The following is a 26034-nucleotide window of genomic DNA, read 5'->3' on the forward strand; positions in this document are numbered from 1 at the left end:
TGACAGTGCTGGGAGGGATGAGTGGAGGACCACACATTTCTTGTTTTACATCTGGTTCCTCAACTTGATGATTTCGTCAATTCCCTCATCAGTAGATGACATTCAAAAGGTGAGCGATATATGGGCGAAGCTGAAGGAGATCTATGTTGGTGCTAAGAACCGCATGAGGGTGTTCCAAATTCAGCGTGAGATAGAGGTGGCGGTACAGGGTGATTGATCGATTTAGGAGTGCTTCGTAGTTCTGGAGCAATTGTACACAGATCATGGATCTTAAGCACTTCTCATCGATGTCGGTGGTGATCTGGGGTGCAAGAAATAGGAGATCTTTGCACGGATGATGACTATACAATTTCTAGCTCATCTGAACTCAACCTTTGGTCGGAGGAGATCAGTCCTCCTAGGTCAGGTGACGATCCCATCACTGGATGAGGTGATCGCTGCAATAATACTGGAGGAGGCTACACTCCGAGCTGAATGGACTTTTAGGTATGCATCTGCCTTGGCTGCCTCAAGCTCAAGTAGGGCAGCTGTCTAGGAGGAGGCTCGCAAGTGCTACAACTGTGATGAAGTAGGTTGTATGAGCAAAGTTTGTCCTTAGCCACCTAAGGAGAAATAGACAGGTGGACGTGGATAGTTAGGAGGCTGTGGTCGTGGTCATGGCCATAAAGGTTGAAGAGGTGGAAAAGGGGCTACTGTACAATTCTGATGGTAGCAGAGAATGAGGGAAAGACGTGTTTCATTTACCGATGAGTATTATGTATTTCTGGATATGTTAAAGATGAAACAGAAAAAATAGGTGATAGGGCTGAGAATGCATCCACCTTGTCATCATCAAGGGGTAATAGTGTTATTTATGCCCACTTTAACAAAGGTACTCGTGATGCACAAGCTCTTGCCACTATTTTCATCATCAGATCACCAGAATGGATAGTAAATTCCATGCATCTCGACTAGCAGTTATTACTAAAGAGTTCTCTTATACTCTTCTAGCAGTTCCGGAGAGCATCCAAACTGCTAATGGCACAACACAGTCAGTAGTTGGTAAGGGTATAGTGAGGTGTATCTATTCTATGGCTTTGTCAAATATTTTGCATGCTCTTTTTTCGGTGATTCTTTTATCTATTAATGTCACTATCTCCAACTAAAATGTGTTGCTTCATTTGATATTTCTAAGATAATCTTCCAAGAAGAAGAGACATGTCAGACACTTAAGACTAGAACGTGACATAGTAGAATTTGGTATTTGGATTAAGAGAGGATAGACTCAACCTTGACATCTATGATAGAGAGTGTTGCAGTAGGGGGATCTGGGGGGAGTGCGGCGGAGGTGTTGCTGCTATATCACAAACACATGAGATACTCTTGTTTTAGTTTATTTAGTCATTTGTATTCATCTCTTTATGAAAAGGCAAATAAACAATAATTTTTGTGTGACGCTTGTGAGTTTTGTAAGCTTATTAAGAGCTCTTATATCAGTTTTGGGCAGAGGAGTTATTGCATTTTTTATTTGATACATTTTGTTATTCGGGGAACATGTTCTACGAGTTTTATGAATGTTTATCAATATTTTATGACTTATTAATTATTTTTCTCGTATCACTTGGTTGTATCTTATGAAAAATAAGTGTGATGTGTAAGCTTGTCTTAAGGATTTTTAAAAGGCAATTAAAATTAATATGGTGTAGCAGTGAAGTTATTGAGGTCTGATAGTGGAATAGGGTATACAAATAAGGAATCTGGGAAATACTTATCAGCCCAAGAGATACAACATCAAACTACATATCGAAGTAACAAAGAGAAAGAATAGATATCTTCTAGAGGAAGCCCGAAGCATGGTGATCGCGATGAATGTCCCGAAGCACTTGTGGGGGCAAACAATTTTGATAGCTGCTTAATTAATTAACAGAATGCTCTCGAGAGTGTTGGATTGAAAATCTCATTGTCAGATGTTAAAGGAGATAATAGCGGTATACTCCCATTAAAAGTATTTAGTTGTGTATGTTTTGTGAAGGAAAACTGATCATTAGTAAAGAAGTTGGATCCCGGGGCGGTGAAATGTGTCTTAATGGGTTATTCTGTTACTGAGAAGGGGTATATTTGTTAGATCCCGATAGATAAGAGATTTTTTGTGAGTATGAATGTGTCCTTAAGAGAACTCAAACCGCACAGTCCCCTGGAAGTGACATCACACTTTAGTGACTCGCGAGATACTGGAGGTATGAGGCAAGTGGGGGTGAGTAGTAATGGTTAGAGATTGGTGCATGTGGGAGCGATGCCCCATCTTGTGATGTGGGATGAATCGATTGATGAGGAGATTGAACCCAGAGATAGGGGGATTCAGGTTCAAGGGAAGCTGAGGATGTATATAAGGATGAAGTAGAATGAGAAAACTATGTCTGCAGTGTCACTCGTGTCAGCTAGTTTCTTGTCTCGATCTACCCAGACTCTTTAGACATCTTCTCCATCTACCTCAGACTCATAATCCACAAGGTGATATGATTCCTCTTCCATCTACTTTCAATCACTACAAGATATCCTCCTCGTTGTTCTGTGTGGGAACTTGACATTACTCGATTTGTTTCATATTCTAACATATCACTTGTGTATGGAGTATTCATTGCATCTTTGGATACTATCTCTATACCCAAGTGTTGTCATGTAGTTAAGGAGAATCTGAAGTGGAAAACAGCCATGCATAAAGAGCTTGGGGCCCCTGATAAAAACTGATAATAGGAGATAATGTCACTACCTGCGAAAAAAAATAGTTGGGTGCAAGTAGATCTTCACAGTGAAATAAAATTCAGAAGGGAAGGTGGAGTGTTACAAAGCACAATTACTGACGAAAGGCTGCAGCGAGACGTATGATATTGTCTATGATGAAACATTTGCACCAACAGCGAAGATGAGCATAGTGATGACACTGATTTCTCTAGCAGTGAATGATGGGTAAAGGTTACACAACATCAATGTGAAGAATGTGTTTCTTCATGATGAGTTATTAGAGGGGATGTATATGGAGATACTATGATGATTCAATAATGGTCAGACAGTGGGTAAGGTGGCAGACTAAGAATTCACTTTATGGCTTGAAACTGTCTTTTGGAGCTAAACTGTCTTTTGGAGCCTAGTTTGATAAGGTTAGAAAGATTATGTTGGGCTTGGGATATCAACAAATCACTACCGACTAAACTGTGTTCTTTCGACAACATGAAGCTCAAGCTGATATGCGTTGATGACATGATTGTTACTGATGATGATAAGGCGGAGATTGCTCAGCTAAATGTAAGATTGGGCAAAAAATTTGAAGTGAAGGATCTTGGATAGCTCAGATACTTGGGATTAAGGTGGTTTATGGGCCGGAGAGGATGGTCTTGTCTCAGAGGAAGTATGTATTGGATCTTCTCACGGAAACAAGCATGCTGGAATGCAAGCCTGCAGTTTCTCTAATTGATCAAAAGACCATGCTAAATGCAGAGCAGGAGAGCTAGTTGATCGCGAGAGGTACCAGAGATTAGTGAGTCGTACGATTTATCTGAGTCACACTTGTCCCGTCATCTCATTTGCAGTAAATGTGGTGAGCTGCGACATGCATGATCCAAGGAAGGATCATATGGACACGGTGTATCAGATTCTGAGATACCTGAAAAGTGCACCAGGGAATGGGTTGATCTTGAAGAAGAATGGACATGCAGACATTGAGGGCTATTGTGACTCTGACTGGGCGAGCTTTGCTAATGACAGGAGGTCCACATCAGGACATGTTCGTAGGGGTCATCTTGATCTTTTGGAAGAGCAAGAAACAGTCGGTTGTAGTAAGGTCAACAGTCGAAGCTGAGTACAAGGTCATAGCCTTAGGAGTTACCAAGATTATGTGGCTGAAAGCCTTGTTAATTGTGGTGCGACAACGTGTCAACAATCAATATTGCTAACAGCCTGGTGTATCATAATAGAACTAAACATGTGGAGGTTAATAGATCCCTTATCAAGGAAAAGCTAAATAACAAACTATAGAAGCTAAGCCATATAGCAACAGGAGAGCAAGTGGCCGACTGCCTCACCAAAGAACTTAGCTCATTAGATTTGTCTAAGTTATGTGCCAAGATGAGCTTAGTGGATTTCTTTTGCCCATCTTGAAGGGGAGTATTGAGATTTGTAAGTACTTATGGTCCTACTTGTAAATAGAGGAAATCTAGGGATTTATTTGTAAAAACGTTGTAAAGCTCTATATAAGCCCAAGTCATTAATGAAATGAACTAAATTTATTGCTTTAGAAATTTACATGCATGCCAAACACTTTTTATGTATCTACATATCTAACACCCAAAGTTTGATACATGCACTTATAACACCTAGGTGTCATAAACGTACACATCAAAAAGTTTACATGAAAAAGTAACGGTGGTAATTTTGATGTGATTTTAATGATTTTAGTGTTATGGATGTAAATATGAAAGTTTAGATGCTAGATATGTAAATACATAAGAATTGTATGGTAGGTATGTAAATGCCTTTTTTTGGATTTTTATAGGAAGTTTTGGATTATTTCTAGCATTTTTTTTCTTTTTTATTTTTTTGTCAGGAAAGCTGTCAACTTAGAAATCATTTTCATGACAATATTTTTTTCTCTTTTATTGAGATAATAAGTATTTTTTTATCTTTTAAGATTTAAATTTGAGTTTGTTTAAACATAACTCTTTCTATGTAAAGGGTTGCAATAGCCACATATTTCATTATCTTATTGTGAATTGAAATTTGAAGCCATCTTTAATCTCTTTCTCTCAACTCCATCTCCTCTCTCGTAATTGTCTATCTCTTCCCAATTTGCAAAACTTGTAAATCACTCCCTCCTTTAGGACTACCCAGCTAAGGCAACTCTATACCTCTTGAAAATTATCCGCTATTATGTGAAAGCGCCAACTGAGAGCTTTGATGAAGAAAGTAAAACGCAAAAAAGTTCAATTAAAGAAAGCATCAGGATTTACATGATTCAGCTAGAACAACATCAACATCCACCAGAAACATAAAAGCCATAACAATGGTGTACAACAAAAGACACTCACCAACTTTTCTTTAAAATCAAACACTCACAATACAAAATGAAGCTTTTAGCCTTTTAAGCCAAGAGGGAAAACAAATCAATGGGGATGATGAAAAATGGAGTAAATAAATACCACAAAATTGTCAATTTTAGAATTTCCTCTTAAAGATACATTTATCTCTTATATGGACTTGACTCCTAAATTTATGGCACAATGGCACTTTTGATTCATCGGGATGGTACTTTGAATTTTTAGAAACAAAGTTTCTTTTATTTCTCCTCTTTCTTTCTCCTTTTTCCTCTTTTCTCTCTGAAAGTAACTCCAAGGCAACTTCTCAATTTCTTTCAAAAAGGAAACTCCCATCCTCTTCTCTCAAGGTGCACAATCATACACACATCCAAGTCTTAAGCACCACTTAAAAGAGTTTTCATTTTATTTTTATGCCGAACCTAACTTATATAGGACTTCCAAATTTGTGCTTCTACAGAACATGATACCTTTATGTAGGACTTCCATATCTCTTTAAAATTGATGCATTTCCTCTTCACTTTGATCAAGTAAATTAAAAATAATGACCATAAAGTGATTATCCATAATTTGTAACAAATATTTGAGCTTATTCAAATATTTTATTTTTCCCATCAAAAAATTGATTCAAAGTTATAACAAATACCTCCTTGACTTGATAAGGTGAAAAAAAAAAAATACTGTAACTCCTTTTAGTCAAATAGAGTATTCTAAGTACTTGAAGTCTGAATAGTTCAAGCAACATAACTTTAATACATCCAAATGGCACTTGAACTTTCTACCCAAAAGGGACTTCAAACGCACATTTACTTCACACCACTGCAGATTCAATGAAACTAAAAGCACACTTGCTACAGAATTTTTTGTGTTCGAAGTGGTTGCATCCTTTCTTAGAATGTTGCAATTATCTGATCTAAGGTTACAATGATTATGCAACACAAGATTGGTCCACTTGATCATCTTTAAGAACCTTTAACTTGTATGTCCTTTTCATTTTGGGCCTCTTTTTTAACCAAAATTTAACTTTTTTTATGATTCTCCAAATTATGATGCTCCAACATAATTGATGAAACCGCTGTATCATAATCAAAGTTTCATGTTGCAGCACATTGAATCCAACATTTTTTATCCCTGCAAAGCAACCAGCGCACCCTTACAAACCAAAATGACTTCTAATTCTCAAGATAACATGTACTGTATATCACTAATAGCACTTATAGATATTAGATTCTTATTAAGATTTGATACATGCTTGACTCCAATTAATGTCTTAGTCAGACCATTATGTGTCCTCAATTTCATAATTTCAAAATTAATTTTCTTACATATTGAATTGTTTCCTGTATTAAACTGACCATCAAATACAACTCATAAGCATAAAAAAAACTTCTTAGTAGGGCATATGATATGAGCAAGCTGAGTCCAGTATCTTTCGGTTATTGTTACTAACTCTTAACATTCGTGAAAAAATATTTTATATTAAAATCAAACTAATTGCATTTTCACTACCATACGCTAACTTCTCCTTATGTACTCTTTGTGCTCTGCACCTTCCTCTTTAAATGAGATGTGTAATAAGATTTACTTTTGCCATAGTTAGAAGTACAACCTTTCTTTTTCTCAACAAATAATCTTTTGCTTGCTTCCATCTTGAGACGAGAAGAATGCACACATTAAGTGTTTGAAGTTAAGGAAGAACTTCACTTGGGCTACTCTAATAAATGTTAAGAGGAGTATAACAACAAAAGAATAAATACATAAGTTTTGAGCCTAATGATCTATATCTAATATGAAGTGAGCTGAAAGCAAATATTCACTGAGTGTACCTTAGTGAATATTTTATGCTTGAGATAAAGGGAGTATTGTGTCTATTTTTCTGTTAAAATATCTAATTTGATGTTTGATGGTCTTCCCTCTTCTATTAACCTTTGACCATTATATTTCTAGTAAAGCCTTCCATGAGAATATGAACTGAGCATTTACCAAATGATAAGTACAAAAATGTGCTGGACCTGTAATCCTTTGTTGTACATAATAAATGGGCAAGTTGTAACGTGCATTTAGTTCATATGTTATCTATCTTTATTATACTTGTAATCATAACATTAAGGCCAATGCTTAAGATTCTTTTGACAGGTGCTTTAACGACGGATAGTTATCTTAGAGATTTTCAGAGCCTTTGCATTGTAAACTAAAATGTTTTAAGATTAATGATTTTATCCATGCGGATGGCAGAGATAACTTTTAAGGCTTGAACATAAATTTCAAGGATTACATTCCCCCTCGTTTAATAGCTTTGTAAATATTTGTAGGGTTTTGAAATGCATACCCACTACTTTTAATTCTTGTACAATCACCATCTCCCTTAGTTTTTGTTTGCATTACTTACTGCAATATGAATTCTTCTAAGCGCTCCACCTTCACTTTTTTTGACCAAATATGGCAAAAGAGACAATGATAAGAGAAAGCTAAAACTATCAAATACATTCCTAATCCTTCAATTAATTTATTGTAATAACTGAGAATCTGAGAATAATAATAATAATAATTGAATAGGTGCCTCTTCAGTTACCACTTAATAGTCGTTTGCCCTTTTCGAACTAACGGAACTGGGAGAACGAGAGAACATAGTAATTGAGAGAAGGAAGAAGACAGAAGAAACAAGAAGGAAGGAAGAAGGAAGAATAAGAAGGAATAAGAAAGAAGAAGAAAAAGAAGATAGAGAATGAAAGAGATCATCGATTTTGGGCACGAGAGGCTTTGAAGCTTGCGTGGCTGAAGGAGAAGGCGACGCCGTGTTCTGACCAAAGGAAGAAAAGGAAAAGGCGGGGTCGAGTGCAAACAAGGGAAGTAGAGCTCTTGCCACAACAGAAGAGCCGAGGCTCTGCATGCGAGCATGCAAGGAAGTTGAACCTCATGTGCAAAGGAAGAAGGAGACCGAAGGAAGAAGGATTCGACATGTGACATTGTTGTCGAGCTGAGGAAAGCAATATTAAGCCACATTTCTTATGGGAGGGAAACTATTGAATCCTAGTCTTTCGTTGCAGATGCTCACGAGACGAGGGGCACAAGCATCATGTACGAAGAAAAGAGGAAGAATCGAGCAAGGTGAGGCATTGCATGCTGGTGACCTAGAGTTGTATCAAGCCGTGTTGAGCTTTAAAAAATAGGAAGGCGGCTTCGTATGGGAGAAGGTGGAATCGAGATTATAAGGGTAAGGGTTTATATTTTTTTATTTGATAAGTTATTTTATTTAATTAGCTTAATGCTATTCAAGTTCTATGAATTAAAGATTGTCATTTACTTTGACAAACAATTGAATTAAAGGTTAAAGGGGATCAAGTTTAGTGATTGTGCAAAAGAAGCGAAAGTGGAGAAAGGTTAGTGTTTTATTTCTAAAAGTATTTTGCTTAAATTAATGTTATATTATATTAGTATTAATTGAAATGACTAAACTTAAAATTGAAGGGTTGAAATCTTAATTAAAATAATATAATAAGATAATGATTAAAAAATAATAATTAATTAAAGTATAATTAAGTAATGTGATAAAAATTTATTTACAAGAATTTTTGCATTTTATAGGTGATAATTTGAAAAAGGTGACAACATTTAAGTGCAAGGAAATTATCCAGAATCGATGTGAGTACTTTTACCTCTAAATTATAACAATAATATTTTATTTTTTTTAAGTCATTCACATTAGAATGACATTTGTCAAGTTACATTATTACTGCAAGTAGAATATTATTATTTTGTCTTATTATCCAAATTGATCATCTAAAAATGAATGTGAATGATTTGCATAGTTATACTTATTTACTACATGTACATATTATAAAAGAAAGATATTGAATGATATTTAGAATGTTAAACAATTATTTATAGTATGCTTGTATATGCATGCATGGATATAATGTTCACATTTTTATGGTTCCAGCATAGGAACACTAAGAAACATATGTATGTAAATGGAAAAGGATATTGATATTGAAGTACCTTATATGTTATGAATTTTAGACGATGCTCTTGTGACGGTTGTATAAATATAAAATAATATAGACATATTATTGGTATAGTAAAACACATTGATTATTATGAAATATCGTGATCGATCATATTTATAAATTATCAAATATTTTTTAAAATTGATTTAGTAAAATTTTAACTTGCATGCATATTATTTTATTTTTGTTACGTTATTATGGTTTAGTAGTAGGTGTACCACTGGCATTTTTAGGTTACTGTTGTTTTAAATATTACAAGTTTAATCATTTTAATAAAAGATGAACAGTAGAAGATGAAATGTTTATAGAGGACATTGTCAACCTGATCTAATGTAAATGTATAATTGTTTTAATTTAATCTTTTTTTTTTAGTGACTCTTTTATTTGCTAATTAGTTATATAAAATGAATATAGAAAATTTAATTTTCCACCGTCGGACCGTCTATAATCTTCTTGATTAATTTCAAGTCTCGAGCCAAGTTGTAACATTTATTATACTTCATTGTCACAAGTTGTCTCCCAAATTTATGAAGAACATTAAACCGGTTGATTTGGAACCTAAGAAAGGCACTAAGGAGGGATTCAGATTTTGGTTTTAAATAATTCATATCACTTGCATTGTTCCTGATGCTGATGAAATCCTTAAGGAGTTGGCTTCCATTCTTGAGCATTTTTTCTTTTGAATTCCTAATTCACCCGTAAAAGAGGGTGAGAAACCGGAGATGACCAAGCATCTTTCTTCTCTTCCTAGCTCATCTCCAATGATGTAGATAAAATGATTTTGATAAGAATGTAGATTTCACAATGATGAACTCCTTTCACTTGATAAGAAGTTGGTTGATCTTATCAAATATGAAGGTTGTTGATAGGGAGTTATCAACTTTTAAGAATAAAATGTATTGAGTGCATCTCCAAGTTGTATGACTTAAAGAGATGCATGGATGATCACAAGCATAAATTGGGTTCCATTGAAGGCATCTTTGGAATAAATATCCAAGGCAATTTAATTAATGGAAGAAAGTTTGAAATGAATCCCTAAAGGGGGAGTTAACATCTTGGCACATCTTATGTATCTTTTCCGCAGAGGCACTTTTAGATTTCAGCATCTTGGCTCTCTGTCTGAAGTTGAAAAAAGATATCAGGGTGATGGTTGTCAAAAAAATGTACTCAAGCTGCCCAAAGTTCTTGAAGAATCTAAGTTGCAGAAAGAACTGTTGATTAGGTGAGAAGATTGAGCCACACTCCGCACAAAAAGCTGAATGAGATACAAGAGACTAAAGATCAAGCAACAAGAGGCGACTTATACTTCTTCCTAGGAATATGTAATATGTCCTGTGTATCTTCTTTCTATTATAATGAAATCATTTCTTAATTGATAAAAGTCTTTCGTTCCTGCAATTATGAGTTTTTGATTGGTGTATGGCCTTGAATTTGAACTAGATTTCTTTCTATTACTCATTGATGAAATCTATTGAAACAATCCTACTTGATATATGAGAGATTCAAGTGCCTATTCCCTTGTGAGTGACTTCCCAACAAGAACTTGTTAGTTAGCCCGAGAAGTTATACTGGTGAATTCTCTTTACTGTTTTCAAACATTCTCTAAGATATGTCATAGACAAGATTTGTGTCCATGATTTTCCAAAGTGTTTAAGATTTGAGTACTGGTGATGATGTGGCAAGCAGTTCATGCGCAGTGCTTTGTCTTCTAGGCAGGATCATCGATTCCCCTCAGGATTCTATTATATATATATCATTCAAGTATAACTTTCCTTTCTTTATCAAAATTTTATTCTCCTTGCATTCTTGATATTCCATGTTTGTACTTTATGGTTTCCTTTTGTTCTTATTTTATGGTTTTTTTTTTGCTTTCGTTTTTCTAGTATCCCTTGTGAAAACGTCTACCGGAAAATCCAGTGCTCAAGTCTTAATGCATTCTTCACCGGCACCTCAATCAACTTCCATCTGAACAACATCGCTATTCGAATGTTTTTACAAGAGTAAAGTGCCAACATAGTTCCCAACTATTTACATTGGGTCGTTTTAGTCCCAAACTTTATCGAAGTGCCAAAATAGTCTCTAACTATTTTGAAATTGAGCTCTAATAGTCCTCCATGGGGACTATTTCAGCCCCTATTTAAAGTGTCTGGGGACTATTTTAGCCCTTCTATAACAGCCCCATATAAATAGTCGGGGACTATTTTGGCACTTATTTTTACAACGTTCTTCCATAGTACAGTTTCCAATTTCTATGAAGAATGAGAATAAGAATAAGACCTTTGGGGTGAGTGTGTGGCATCTATTGTTTCCTGCAAAACATCTATCGCTTATAACAATCTACCTGCCTCTGCTACTTAAATTGTGTCTTTTTTTAGGATTTCCTATTTTTTTATATATCCATTATTTTCTTAGTAGTTATTGCATAGTAGTTTTATACAAGAGATTATATATATTAATGAATGTACTTTGGATTGCAATTTTTGATATTATGAGTGGAATTTGGGAATTTCTTTGTTTGTTACTATCTTCCCAGTTCCCATGCTATAGTGGTATCAGAGACCAATGTCGATTGACATAGCAGAAGCAAGAGAACAATTTATGGTGAGGGTCGGAATCTGGTATCCATTTGGATTACTCAAAATAATCTTTATGCAAAGGTTAGATGAGCTAATCAATGAGTTTTTCCAATTCAAACACGGAGGTGTGACGAGATTACAATCTCTAAAGGGAGGAAACTCAAGCAGCCCTACAATTCAACCTATGGTCAAGCAATCATACCTATCGACTAAGCGAAATGCAATGGATTTAGGGACATGAGACAAAACACTGAAAAATGGGATTTTACCTGAATCGGAAGGTGATGACATAGTTAATCGCATTTTTTATTTGTGTGAATCTGATGAAGATGATTGGCATCACAGAGATATTCCATCTCCAAGAAGGTACGCCGTCGGTGAGCAAATTCCTAGTAAATTTTGAGTTAAAATGGATATTTTCTTTTCAGATGGACATTTTGATATAGAAGATTATTTTGATTGGGAACAATCAATCGAAAGTTTCTTTGAATATATGGAAATTCCATCGGAAAGGCGAGTTAAAAACGTCGTATGCAGATTGAAAGGAGGACCAACTACTTTGTGGTCGTAGCTACTGTAGATCTGTAAATGAGAAAAGGAGTTGTTCGCAGTTGGTTCTGAATGACACAGCTCCTACAGGGGTGTTATTTACCAACTGATTTTGAACAAATGTTATTTTTACAATATCAACATTGCTCACAAAGAAACCATTTCATCTACGATTATACAAAGGAATTTTATAGTTTCGGTGCTCGAAATAGTCTTAATGAATCAACTATTCAATTAGTTTTGAGATATATTGGAGGGCTCAAGGATCCAATTCAAGATAAACTTGAATTAAATTATGTTTGGTCCCTTTCTTAAGTTGTGAATTTATCATATAAAGCAAAATCACAAATTAGTTGTAATGCTAAAGGCAGTACTTCTAGCAGGATACCTCAGGAAATTCCTTTTGATGACAACAGGTTTCTTGCTTCTGTTGTGAAATCAAGCACCCTTCAATCTCAACCGACGCTGGCGTCGAAGAATACTTCATAGGCATGCAAAGCTTACAAATAAAGCAAAAATTCCAACTAGAGCAAATCCATATGTGAAATCCACCAACTTAAAGTGCTTTCATTATATTCAACAAGGTCGCAAATCAAATGAATATTTTTCTAGACAGCAAATTTAATTGTTGGAAGGAGAGATTGAAGATAATCCTTCATATGGCAATGAATCTGGAAAATTAGGTATCCACACACCATCAAGAATACATACAAAAATCTTATTAGATGATGATAACCTCTCATATACAACAGATATACGGTTGGATAAGATAATTTATGCAGCATTTTTTATCTTCTCCACCGGTTTTCTCCTCCTTTGGAACTTCAGAGATGTGTAAATTCAAGTTTGATTGTGAATAGCTTTGTGGTTGCATGTTATCTTGACCGCTCAATGGATTTTTTTTTCCCTATTATACACAAAGTTTCTTAGGAATTTCATTATTTTCAATCTCATGTTGAATGTTCTCAAGTGGTAGAACTTGGGAGACAGAATGGTTAGAGGGAAGTAAAATATGTTTGATGACTCTAGATGAGTGTGGGTATCCAGAGTAGGATCCCAAGTTTCATATTCACTCAAACTTTCCCCCTAAATATCAGATTTGGGGTAGTAGGGTAAGAAATTCATATCCATGGAGTTATAGAATTTTTTTTTGTAATGGAACAAATAATGTTTGCATCCCTTTTTCTTAGAAACATACACAAAGAAGATAGATTTAGTTTCAATGCATACATCAAAAAGATAATATAGGGTTAAAATCATTAGCCTATTGTATTAAAATAATACATCGCCATCTAATTACTAAAATTAATTTAGGTTTAGTTTCTTCTCAAATGTTCTCCAAAATCTCAATTGATTTTACGAGCAATATATATTCAATTAGATGTACAATAAACAAGTTTTAGACTAAGATTTTACTTAGTCAATCCAATGGAGATGACGTTGTGAGAAGGAGAAGATTTTAAAACTTCATCGCACTTCTCTCTCGGTATTCATTCAATCAAATTTTTGGCCCATAATCATTGAAAAAGGATATCATCCTTGCTCTTGTTTGCACATGACATGTTCTTGGAGCTGAAGATGATCATCACCCTGATTTCAACTTGATTATCTTCTAGGAACTTTGCTCTCTCTGCCCACTCTGTTGCATTCTCGTCTCATCTCTTGACCATTTTAGGATTTTGATTTGAGAATTTAAAAGTGTGAGGCGATGGAGGAAAAAACTAATATCCATTTGTTCTATTGAATCAACTTTTTTCAAAGGGTTCTCTTTTTTTAATTAGCAAGTTGTTAGAAGTAAAACCTTTATATATTTGAGCTCAAGAGACTTAAAATTTAAAGGGATAACTTATGTCGAAAGCTTCAGCATAAATATGCATTTATGCATCTGTTGACCTCATTTTTAGTGAGGTCTTAAAAATTCCCAACTCCCAGAACCCAAAATCCAGCCTTAGAAGTTTTTATTGACCATCCTAGCGGACTAGCAATGGAGTCCATCTCCCATAGAACTTTGAACCACTTTTTAACTCATTTTTGTGCAGACCTCGCATAAGTAGTCTCAAGCACTTGAATTTTAGTTGCAAAGGCTAAGGAATAACATGTAGAGGGCCCGAATATGAGTTTCTATAGGATCAGACGGTCATAGGTGAACCTTTCATGACTCGGCAACGCGAACACCACAATTCAAACATTGCACTGACATTTAAACTGAAGTCAATTTTCAAAATGACCTGTCTCGACCCAAAATTCAAAGAAATCAAATTTGACACATTTTTTGCCCGATTGTCAACAAACTCGTCTGGACGACCCCAGATGACGAAACGGACCACGCGAATGCGTCAAGGACGTCGACTTTAGCTAGGAAGGACACTCATATCACTATGGTTCCGTGCGCGAGCAATTAGCACAAAAATTGATGCACGTATTTTTAATTAGCGGGGCATGGGCCCGGGCTCAACCTAGGTTCAACTCGAGTTTGACTTGGGCTGGATGTGGGCTAAAGCACGGGCTAATTTCTTCAGTTCACAAATTTCAAATTTCAAATATATCATTTAATCTCATAATAATTGGATATAATTAAGGATTAATTTTTTCCAATTAAGTCTCTGCGCATGGAAACAAATTAATCCCCGTCAATTGCTTCATGTAACGGCTCCATCAAAACTTCGGCTATACAATTCATCTCCCCCTTCTTCCAGGCATTCGACACCATTCCCCGATCGCTCCTCTCTCTCGATTTGATCGTTCTTCAGGACCTCTCGTCCGCTCGACCTCTCCTCCTCCCAGACAAACCGAAAACCACTTGTCTCACCTCTCCCGCATTCGTCTGCTTCGCCTCCCTGCATTGAAACTTCACCAGCTCACCACGGCCGAACCCTCGCACCGAACTCCTCTCCTCACAGCCTAAACCCCCCTTCCTTGCAACCGAACCCGACTCCCTCTTCCTCGCTCGACCGCAGCCCTAGCCACTCGACTCTGACTGCTCCGCTTGATTCTTTCTCCTTGCTCCTCGTGACCCGAAGCCGCTCACCTCTGCCTGCTCCGCTTGATCCCATTGACCTCTTCTTCACACAGAAGAAACACATGCTTCGCTTCCCTCTCTTGCGAGCTCCCTCTTCCCCATGTAGAAGAAGTGTCGCAACTTACCTGCTCGTATCCTCCTCTCCTCACACAGTTGCAGCTCATTTCCCTAAGGTGGAGGATTTCCTCTATCTGGTATGTAAAACTTCACTGACATTTCTTTTTTTTTTTTCGATTCTTTCTAGAAGAATTTTATCATTTAAAAGAAAATGGTCGATGCACTGCTTATTCTGTTATACTAAGTTATGAGCCTGCAGAACTAGCGATCTGGGGAGAGAGCTATGATAAGTTATCTATGTTGATGTCTTTTAAAACAGAAATCATGGGATTGAATTTGATTGAAACTTCTAATTCTCTTGTTATGACAATCCCTTTTGTTTGGTATGAATTTTTTGAAAGATTTGCATGCCAACTTCTTATATATATCTACATGTTTTACATGTGAATCTCAATTTTTTTTACTACATACATACCATACAGTTCTTATGAGTTTATATGCATGCTACCAACACTTACATACTCACACCGTACAAAGGGAATGGATACCAAAATGCATGTTGCAACTCTTATGGATTTATACGCACCATCCAAGCTCATGCCTTTACATAAATATCACTCAATTCTTTTTTTATTTACATGTCTAAACTAAAATGTTTACATATGTGTCACTCTACCAATGCATGAAATAAGTTGCTTGGGCTTTCTTGCTAAACGGTTTGGTTTTCCTTGATGATTGCCGGTTACATTTGTTTTTTTTGGGTTGATTAAGTGCATATTTTGAACCCTTTAAACACTATTTTTGAGTTGGTCTATGCATTGTTTTGAAATAATTCGGGCACCTATTTTGAGACGGCAATGTTGATTGTTTTAAGGGAATTTGTGCATCTCTTTGTTAAAAATGGCGGCAGTTTTTTTTGAAGTGTTTTGGGGCCAAATTGAGGCTGCTTCTTTTGCTGATTTGGAGTGTTAAAAGCTGTGGTTTGGGGTTTAAAGGTGTTGCCTAGTGCTGTAGTTGGATGTCTAGACTTGTTAGGTGTTGCCTAGTGCTGTAGTTGGCCGTTTGGAGCTTGTTGAATGCTGCCTAGTGTTGTAGTTGAGCTTGGAATTGCTGTTTGGGCGTTGTAGGTTGCTGGTTATGGCTTAAAATTGATGTTTGGGTGCTGTAGGAAGCATTGAACTTGATGTTTAGAGGTGTCGATCGCTGCAGGAAGCTATGGGAAGCATTGAACTTGCTATTTTAGGTGTCAATCGCTTTAGGAAGTTGTATGAAGTATTGAACTTGCTGTTTGAAGTCATTCGAGACTTTAAAATTCTTTTGTAGTGTTGTACATTGCTGTTTGGAGTTGTTTGATGCTTTAAAACTGCTTTGTAATGTTGCATATTGCTGTTTGGAGTCATTCGAGACTTTAAAATTGTCATGTAAGGTTGTATATTGCTGTTTGGAGTCATTCGAGACATTAAAATTGTTGTGTAGTGTGGAACATTGCTGTTTGGAGTCGTTTGAGGCTTTAAAACTGCTGTGTAGTGTTGCATATTGTTGTTTGGAGTCATTCAAAACTTTAAAATTGTTGTGTAGTGTTGCACATTGCTGTTTGGAGTCGTTTGAGGCTTTAAAACTATCGTGTAGTATTGCATATTGCTATTTGGAGTCACTCGAGGCTTTAAAATTGCTGTGTAAGGTTGCATATTGCTGTTTGGAGTCACTCGAGGCCTTAAAATTGCTGTGTAAGGTTGCATATTGTTGTTTCAAGCCATTTGAGGCTTTAAAAATAGAATGGTTAAGTCAAAAAATGAGAGTTTCTGATTTAATTATTTGGAAGACACTTAAAAATATTTGAGAATTAGTTGGAAAACACTTAATTGAGGGTAAAACAACTTAAATCACTTTAAGCACAAGTTAAAGTGTAGACTTCTTAGAGTTTAAGGGTGAGATTTTATCTACCTAATTTTCAGTGTAGGCTTCCTAGATTTCAGGAGCACACCCTAGGTGAAAGTTCATCTACCTAATTTTTGGTGTAGGCTTTCTAGATTTCAAGAGCACGCCCTAGGTGAGAGTTCATCTACCTAATTTTTCAGTGTAGGCTTCCTAGATTTTAGGAGCACACCCTAGGTGAGCGTTCATCTACCTATTTTTTGAATGACTAATGAAACGAGACACTTGACTCTAATTCACAAACTGATTAAGACACTAGACATGAGGATGCATCGATACGTAGTTCATGCTTCCTTAATTAAATCAAACAGTGAAATTCCCGCCATGACTTAACCTATAGTGAAAACCAGTGCACCGAGATTTGAGTTTCAACATTACACTCAAATCCTTCTGGTAATTGGGGACATTTGTTAAAGCCACATATGGATCATCGAACTTGTATGAGTCTAAGATGTAGGTGGTTGGGGCGATGATGATAATGCTTATGTGTGTTAAATACGATGGACAATTAGAATAGTATCTCCTACCTCGATGACCCCCCATAAGGGGAGATGATAAAAACTGATGATACTATTTAACAACTCTCGGTGAGATTGCCGCCCTCGACACTCTTAGGTTGCTAGTAGTCCTAGTTCGATTAGGGTAATTAACCTCTGAACTACACTAGTTTAAAAAATATATATTTTTAAACAAAAGCTCTCTCTGCGACAAAAAGAATTACCTTTTGCTTGCCAAATTAAATTCTACATGCATGAAAATAAATAAAAATAATAATATTAATAAAATAAGATAAAAAGTCCATAAAGGTCCACGGTTTATTACTTGGATCGAGGTTACGATTGTCTTCCATAGATTGTCGAGTCGGTAGCTCTTATCTAAGGTTGGGATACACACAGTCCAGCTCTGAGCCCCCATTTTTACCGATGTCTTACACCCAGTTCCGGTCTTCCATATGTGACTACGAGTTTTGCTTGTGATTTCTACGACTCGTTTTTTCTTACTTTCGTGTTGGGTTTTCTCACTTTGCTTATTTTTCTTGTAAGTTTATTTAAATCTGCTGCAAATCATACTATGTTTGCAATGTTAATCACGCAACAGTAACATATGCTCAGGTACGCTTTTACAGTTTATTTATAATATTTTACTTTACTGCATTTTACTTTTCAAGTACCTTTTATCTACCTGTAATTTGCTTATTCTGCATGTAAAACCAGAACTGAAACCGAAACCAAAAACAAAAACAAAACAAATCAAACTTTGACACTAAAACTGTGAAACATAAATCGTCAATCTCAAACACTTAAATCCTGGAGTCATCGCTACAACATGAGGTTCAGAGCTAAATTTGTGGGTAGCACGGCGAGGAATTTGGACCGAGCAGCAAGAGGATCTTCTTCAACAACCTCTCTCTTTAGTTTAACAATAGCAACCCATAAGACTTTGTGGTAGCTCGCCCAGCGTGACGTAAATCCTTGCACCCTCTTTAGGCACATGTGCAACCATATTGTGCAGTGTAAGTCTTAATTCACTTTAGGTTCTGAAGTTGTCGTTCGTTAGGACGTAAACCCACATCTCTTTGCGAGCTATTTGTATAATGGGGTATTATGCAAATGTAAATCTCAAATAATAAAATTGGTAAGATTGAACAATTGAATAACATTATCTCCAAAATGCAGCCACACAGTAGGATAGTTTGGGAAGTCACTGATGGTTCTCCTCATGGTCTATGACGTCCCCTACCTTTTCCTTACTTTGAACTCTTGAAGATAAATGTTCCTACTTGAGCCACTTCCACTTGTTTTTCCACGTCCTACCGTGAAAATCTAAACTTTGAATTATTGAAGACTAGTACCTCCGATCATTTTTGAGAGTTTTCTCAAGTGACCCTTGTCATTTGGGATGTAATTAACTGTAGGGGTTTGCCTCTATAGGTAACTTGAAACCCAGATAAAATAAATCCTACTTAACCTCTATATTATATAGAGGAACTTGTCAGTCACATATAAAAGGTTCGCAGACCAAACGGATATCATAAATCTCTTAGTTTGCAGGATTGGGTTCATCATCGTGATATACACTTATCTTTCGGGAAAGCGCAACATTCGCGGTATCGGGCACGATTATGAAAACCATTAGACTAATGAGATTCATTTGGTCTAATTTTTCGAAAATTAAAATACCCTACTTTGAAATCATAACTATATACCTCTTATATTAAATTAAATTTCAAAATTATTTTCAATTTTCAAAAAAAAAAAAAAAAAATTTGACCGATAGCATCATAATTCTAGTGTATGAAAGAGGAGCATTATAAATCTCAATGTCCCTCGCATTATTGAGCCAGGATTATTCGGGATCAATTTTATATAATGGATGGACTAATACAAAGAAATATTATACTCTTTAGACTAAATTGGTCATATTTGAATAATCACGGTTCTTTTTTGAGCATTTTCCTGATAATAGATGCACCAATTGTAATACGTATATGGTTTAGATATTGTATTCCTTAAATGTTCCTGAAATGACCACCATTAAAGCCAACTCTTATAATTCTCCCGAGAGGAATTATAATGATGTGTGGTTAGTAGACTCCCGAGGAAAAATTTTACCAAAAGCTATGTGATAATTATTTCTACCGAGAGCTTTGCTTTTTATAATAGAATGTTTCTGCATGGATAATTTTATTTATGTGTTTTGTGGAGAAGACTTTTGAGACTTTAATATATTTCAAAAATTGCATTTCCCCCTTTTCAAACTTTTATAAATAGCTTATATGGTTTTCAATTGTTAATCCCGCCCTTTAATCCAGGTATTCTCATTATCTTTGTGGATTTACTGGGAGATGAATCCAAGTATACAATGATGTTTTTCTACAATGAGTCTAATATGTCTTGATGCAATTCAGATGAGTTATAGCCTACATTAGATTAGCTAAAATTAAATGAGAACCATCCCATTTTGCTACATAGAGCTTGTGGGTATAAGTATTGGTGCTAAAATTTGGAGCTCTCCTTATATGGATTTCGCTCTGAGATTATTCTTGGAGTTTGAAGTATTTTTTATCAGAATAAGCTCAACCTGTGACAAAAAAATGTTCCAGTTGCGTAAGGACAATCTTAACTTGCAAATTTATTATCATCCTAAGAAGGAGAATGTTTTTGATTCGTTGTGCAGGAAGAATTCTCTTTAGCGCCAATCAATGGCGAGTTAAGAATAGTAGTTTCTCAGCAAAATGGATTAGATCAACTAAATATAAGCTCAAAAAGAAGATACATGTTAGTTAAGAAGACGTAGAGCAAAAAACGAAGATAGTCGAATGGATTTTCATGTTGATAGTTGAGAAGCACTTCTATTGGAAGGCTGTGTTTGTGTACCAAATAACAAGGACCTTAAAGATCATTTTTGAAGAAGAACATAAACCTAATTACATCGCTCATCCTGGAATGCACATGTATCAAGATTGGAAGAGACTTTTTGGTGGCTAGGCTTGCAGATACATGTGTCGATAAACACAATTTCATAAAAGAGTGACTAAACGATAAAATTTCCAAAACCGAGAAACTACACATTAACATATATACAAATGTATAAACATAAATCCAAAAATATTGCATTTACCATATAATCAACCTTTAACTACATTACAAATCTACCATATGTATGCATATGTGCACCTGAAAGTGCATCATAAGGTTGCTCGCAAAATTTTTTTCAGGACTATCTATTTTGTTGGTGATTTTCTAAAATAAACAATCATCGACATATAGGGCTGACTTATATAAAAATGTTCAAGCTATTGGGCACATAAAAATTTTAAATAACAGTAAACACAATCGAAAGAAAAACATTAAGCACGCTTAACATTTATAATTTTAGGAATTTATGAGTAATTATGGCATTTTACATAATATCAATTTATATCATAGATTGTCGAGTGGTCATAATAGTTGTCATAATATATGATTTCATATACAAAATCATAGCATTTTAGCATCATCCTCATCATGGATCATAGCATAATGTAACATGGTTTTTTATTACATTTAGCATCGAGTGATATATTTTGAATTGCAAGTTAAATAATTCTATCTTTAATCTCAGGAGCCTTATATCTTGGCATAAACTTATTTTCATTGATCAATATTTCTTTATCGGCACAGCTGGGTATAGCTTATATGTTTATAATTCTCAGTGATGGCCAAGTCATTAATGCATGGGTTTATTAGTATATTCAAGTGTTTTCTTTTCATACATCCTTTCATGCAATGAATTTAGCTGAAAGAGTTTTTGACTTGGATTGATATTTTGTAATCATGGCAAAAACGTATAATTTAAGATCATAAGCATAGCAATAGAATGATAGCTAGAACCAAAGATATGATAGTAGCACGACATTTAAAAACATGGACATAATTGTAAAATGAATTGGAATTTATGGTCATAATAGATATATGACTTTCAGAATCAAAGATTTTAAAATATTAGTTTTGGAGTCATAAATATGATGATAGCATAGAATATTGGAAAGACGACCATAGAAATGGCATAGCATTTAGAAATTAAGAGACTATAAATGAGCTTGAATACAGCATCATTGCAATTGCAAAATATTTGAAAATCATGTACATGAATTAGAAAGTTCCCATGTCATTTATGAAATTTTAAGGTAGTGTAGTTCTACATATATGTAATAGTATATTAGAAAATGGCTCTCCACATTAGGAAGAAATTTATTTCCTTTTCTCAGAATACATTTCACTAATTGTATTTCCTTTATTAGATATTTTCCTTTTTTTTATAGGGATTCCTATTTTGTTTCCTTTCAGTATTATATATATGTAGCAAAGTATAATATATGGATTAGGGCGAGAAATAAAATTATTTTCCATAATTCTACATATTATCAGAGCTTGCCTCGATCTTGCGCGCACACAATATAATCATTATTCAAATGGCGGCTCCGTCTCTCGCGTATGCACGAGCAGCAGCGAACCTCGTGATACAGTCGTGATAGTTGGGAAGGCAACAATAGGATCACTGCATACAAAGATGTTCGCTCTCCTGTTCCGTTTGAAGACCAATTCCGCTGTCTCATTCCTTTTGAAGTCTTCCTCCATATTTCCCTCGGTGCCACAGTTCCGGATGAAAGCAATGTGTTTTCTTGACTTCGTCGGTCACCTATATAGAGTTACGGGCCGCCTTGATGGCTAGCTGCTTCCTTGGAGTCCTTCCGCCAGTCGATTTGCTCGCGGCTTGCTTTGCCTGAGCCATTGCGATCCGGCTCTAAGGAGCTTCTCAAAAGCCAGCCGTGACTATTGTGTTTCCTTAGCCTCACACGGAGAAATTCTTCTCCCACTTCTCACTTTAGGGAGTAAATCTTGCTCGAAAGTTACGGAAACTCGTCGACCTTGTTGGCTTATTGTTATGTTCTTTTCGCTGCAGCTATCAATCGACAAAGAGGAGAACAATTCTCGATCTCTTCCAATCATGATCCATCTCACGAGTCTCCTATTTGCAAGGGGCCCAGATCTCTCGTCAGGGTCCTCTTGTAGAAACTGAGAACCGCGTACCTCCCTCTAGTTTTTGTTAGCTCGTCCAGTCGAACAGTCAAACAAATGACTCTCTTTCGTTCATATATCCAATTTTCTCGAGTTGAGCTTCATAATCTTATCATGGTGAAACACTGCATGACCTCACAATCTTCTTTCTTGGAAATTACATCCAGATCCGAGCCTAGATCTTCAATGTCTATCATATCTTCCAACAACAATTTAGAATTCAATTGCTTTACTAACGAGCAAATTGAGACACTACTTAAAAGGTTCTGTAATAGTTCTATTTCGGGATAAGCATCCCAATCCTCTGCCGAGCAACCTATTAGTTGTTAGTCCGTCTAGGTATCTTATCACATGCTTTTAGCATCGAAAGCAATAAATTAAAATATTGAATAGTTGACTCCGGAGCATCAAATCATATGACGTGAGACATCATGTTAACCATTGCAACCCATGTATCAGTCGCTCTTTAGTTTGAATAGTTGATGGTTCATTCTCACCAGTGGTAGAAATTGAATCAGTCGAATCAAAGGATTTTCACCTCTAATATGTGCTTTATGTTGCAAAATTAAATTACAACCTACTCTGAATCAACAAACTTTCTCATGGCCTAAAATGTGTGACTAACTTTTATTCAAATTGTTATGATTTTCAGGTTATGGATTTGGGGAAGGTGATTGACAATTCTGAGATGCATGATAGTCTATACTTGCTCAAAGAAAATAACTTTATTGGTAGGCAATATTATATGTCAAGTTATATTTCTCAGTCTAGTTCAAATTTTGCTTCAGTTGAAAGTTAATTCATGTTAAGTCATTGTTGTCGCGGTCATCCAAATTTTTTATACATGGAAAATATATTTTCACATTTATTTATCACTAAAAAAATACAATCTTTATTAATGTGGAACTCATTAGCTTATAAAATATACCAGACATGTATATCCCAAATTGTGAGACAAGTCTTCACATCCTTTCTTTCTATAATTCAATGTTATATTTTGGGATCCTCGCAAGTAAATAATATAAATAGAGCATGATAGATTGTATCATTTATAGATGATCACACAAGAATAACTTAGGCATTACTTATGAAAGAAAAATTATAAACAACCACCATATTTCAATACTTTTATTTTATGATTCTCACTCAATTACAAACTGAAATTCAATTCATTAAGTTGATAATGCTAAGAAATATTTTAATTTCATCGTTAGTCTTTATATTTTCTAGTATAGTATTATTCATTTAAGTTCTTGTGTGGATACTCCTAAGCAAAATGGTGTCACGAAATGGAAAAGTAAACGCTCACTTGAGGTGGCCTATGACATTTTGTTGCTTGATCATGTGCCTAAATATTTTTTGGGGAACCATCCTCACAGCCACATACCTCATCAGTAGGATGTCTACTCAAGTTTTAAATTTTAAATTCTATGTAATGTTCTCTTGGAATCTTAACCACACATTCACTCTTTTTTTAACTTACTATTGAAGGGTTTTGTTTGTCCTGCTTTGTTAACATCCATCAAAAACATCGCACCAAACTTGATTCCAAGTCTCTCAAATGCATTTTTCTTGGTTACTCATCCAATCAAAAAAGGTACAAATGCTGCTCTCCACCTTACACAGGTGCAACGAACCAGGCGTAAAGGAGTAGACACAAAATTGCATGCCAGACGAGGGAACGTCTTGGACCGAGCGGCTCTCGCATTTTGCCTGGACCTAACCGGTCCAGGTTTTCCTTCATTTGAGGAGTTGATTGGTCCTCCTGGACCACTTAGCTATCCTCTTATTATATATTTGCATTCTTGATAGTTTTAGAATTAGGTTTTGCTTGAGTTTGTTTGAGACTGTTGTCGGCATCTTTGTTTCCCATCTAGGGTTGTATCTGAGAGTTCGAGTGGTGCTCTAGATGTATATTGTTCTTAAGGTGGTTATTACCTTTCCTATCCCTTTTTGTTTCCTCCTCACATCGCTCCCAACAACCCCGTCTCTGCTACAACTGCCCAGAACAACAGCTATTGTTGCTTTTCCTTGCAACTACCCATTCCAGCCACCTCCCTTCCTTCCCAGCCTCGTTGCCACCCCGCACAGCCTCCATCACCCTTCCCCAACCTTTCTGCATCCCTCTTAATCGTCGTTCCTTATTGCCTCCATATGGAAAACAGTAAATCTGTTGTTTTCTGCTGTCCAGCCACCCCAAAATAACAAATTTCCGCTATTTGGACTATCATCCCTTGTTGTCCTATTGTTCCAGCTGCCCATAATCGTTGTTGCCTCTCACCCACAGCCTGGACCTTGCCGCCAACTCTCCAAACCCCCTATTCGTCATCACCACCACCCAAGAACCGCCCTAGCGAGCGTTTGTGTTGTGTGTGTTGTAATTTTCCTTTAAGTGTGTTTAATTTTTACTGCCTATTTTCTTTTAGTAATAATGTGTTTTTCCTCTTGTGGTTTGGGTTTACACTGGTATCATTTGGTATCCGAGCTAGTTTATCCCTAGTCCTATCCTAGGGTTTCTAGTATCTGTCATATCTAAACCTATCTCCAGTTCCTTTCCCACCAAAAAAATTGTTCCCCTCCTTTTCTATTCATACCATCTTTACACCCTACAACCACCCCTACCTACATCCCAAACCCTAATCTCATAGCTGAAGAAAAAATTGTGGAGGACCGAAATTGGAGGAAATGCCACAATGCTGTCTGTGAGAAATTTGTAAAGGCATGTCCGAAAACCATCTATGGAAGATTTGTGGCGGGAAATCCCCCAACTGCAATAGATATTTGTTGAATTCAAGTGGAGACAATCCAGAAGGGTCACCTGTAGCTACAACGATGATTTGTCAGATCAAAGGATGTTGACCTCATTTTTGAGGTCATTTCCTTTTCTAGGGTCTTAGGATCTAGCTCGAGGAGTTCCTATTGACCATCTTAGAAAACTAGAATTGAGACTCACCCTTTTAGAAATTCCAACCACTTTTTATTTTTCTTTGATGTCTAGCATTTTTGGCACAAGACCATCGTCTTATGAACGGGCGGTTATGGGTTATTTTGTGAAGACTCAAGGGAAAAGTTCCTAATAGGACTCCAAGCCTTAGGAAAACTTCGTCACGACTTTTCGTCACATACACACACCAGATGCACAAAATTGCACGAAATCGTACTTCAATTAAGCTCAGAGGACGGATGAAAATGCGAACTTCTCCGAATGATCTCGGACGAAATTTATGAGAAGACATGGTTGGACCGCGCCAACGCGTCCGAGAC

General features: G+C 36.0%; 1 protein-coding gene across 9 annotated transcripts in view; it reads left to right on the forward strand.

The window, feature by feature from the left end:
- Window positions 1-26034, forward strand: part of LOC110030887 (zinc finger CCCH domain-containing protein 6-like) — a 72531-nt gene that overhangs the window by 14287 nt on the left and 32210 nt on the right. For 6 of the 9 annotated variants that reach the window (XR_002294686.1, XR_002294687.1, XM_020733851.1 and 3 more), the window contains exon 7: window positions 23423-23501. The exons of the other annotated variants lie outside the window; for them this stretch is intronic. Coding sequence is in view for 4 of the 6 variants with exons in the window: in XM_020733851.1 (XP_020589510.1) it covers window positions 23423-23501 (79 nt within the window). In the remaining 2 variants the exon portion in view is untranslated. The remainder of the gene's footprint in view (window positions 1-23422; window positions 23502-26034) is intronic. 9 annotated transcript variants of the gene reach the window in all.

This window comes from Phalaenopsis equestris, unplaced genomic scaffold (genome assembly GCF_001263595.1).
Source record: "Phalaenopsis equestris unplaced genomic scaffold, ASM126359v1 Scaffold000761, whole genome shotgun sequence".
NCBI classification, from domain to species: Eukaryota; Viridiplantae; Streptophyta; class Magnoliopsida; order Asparagales; family Orchidaceae; genus Phalaenopsis; species Phalaenopsis equestris.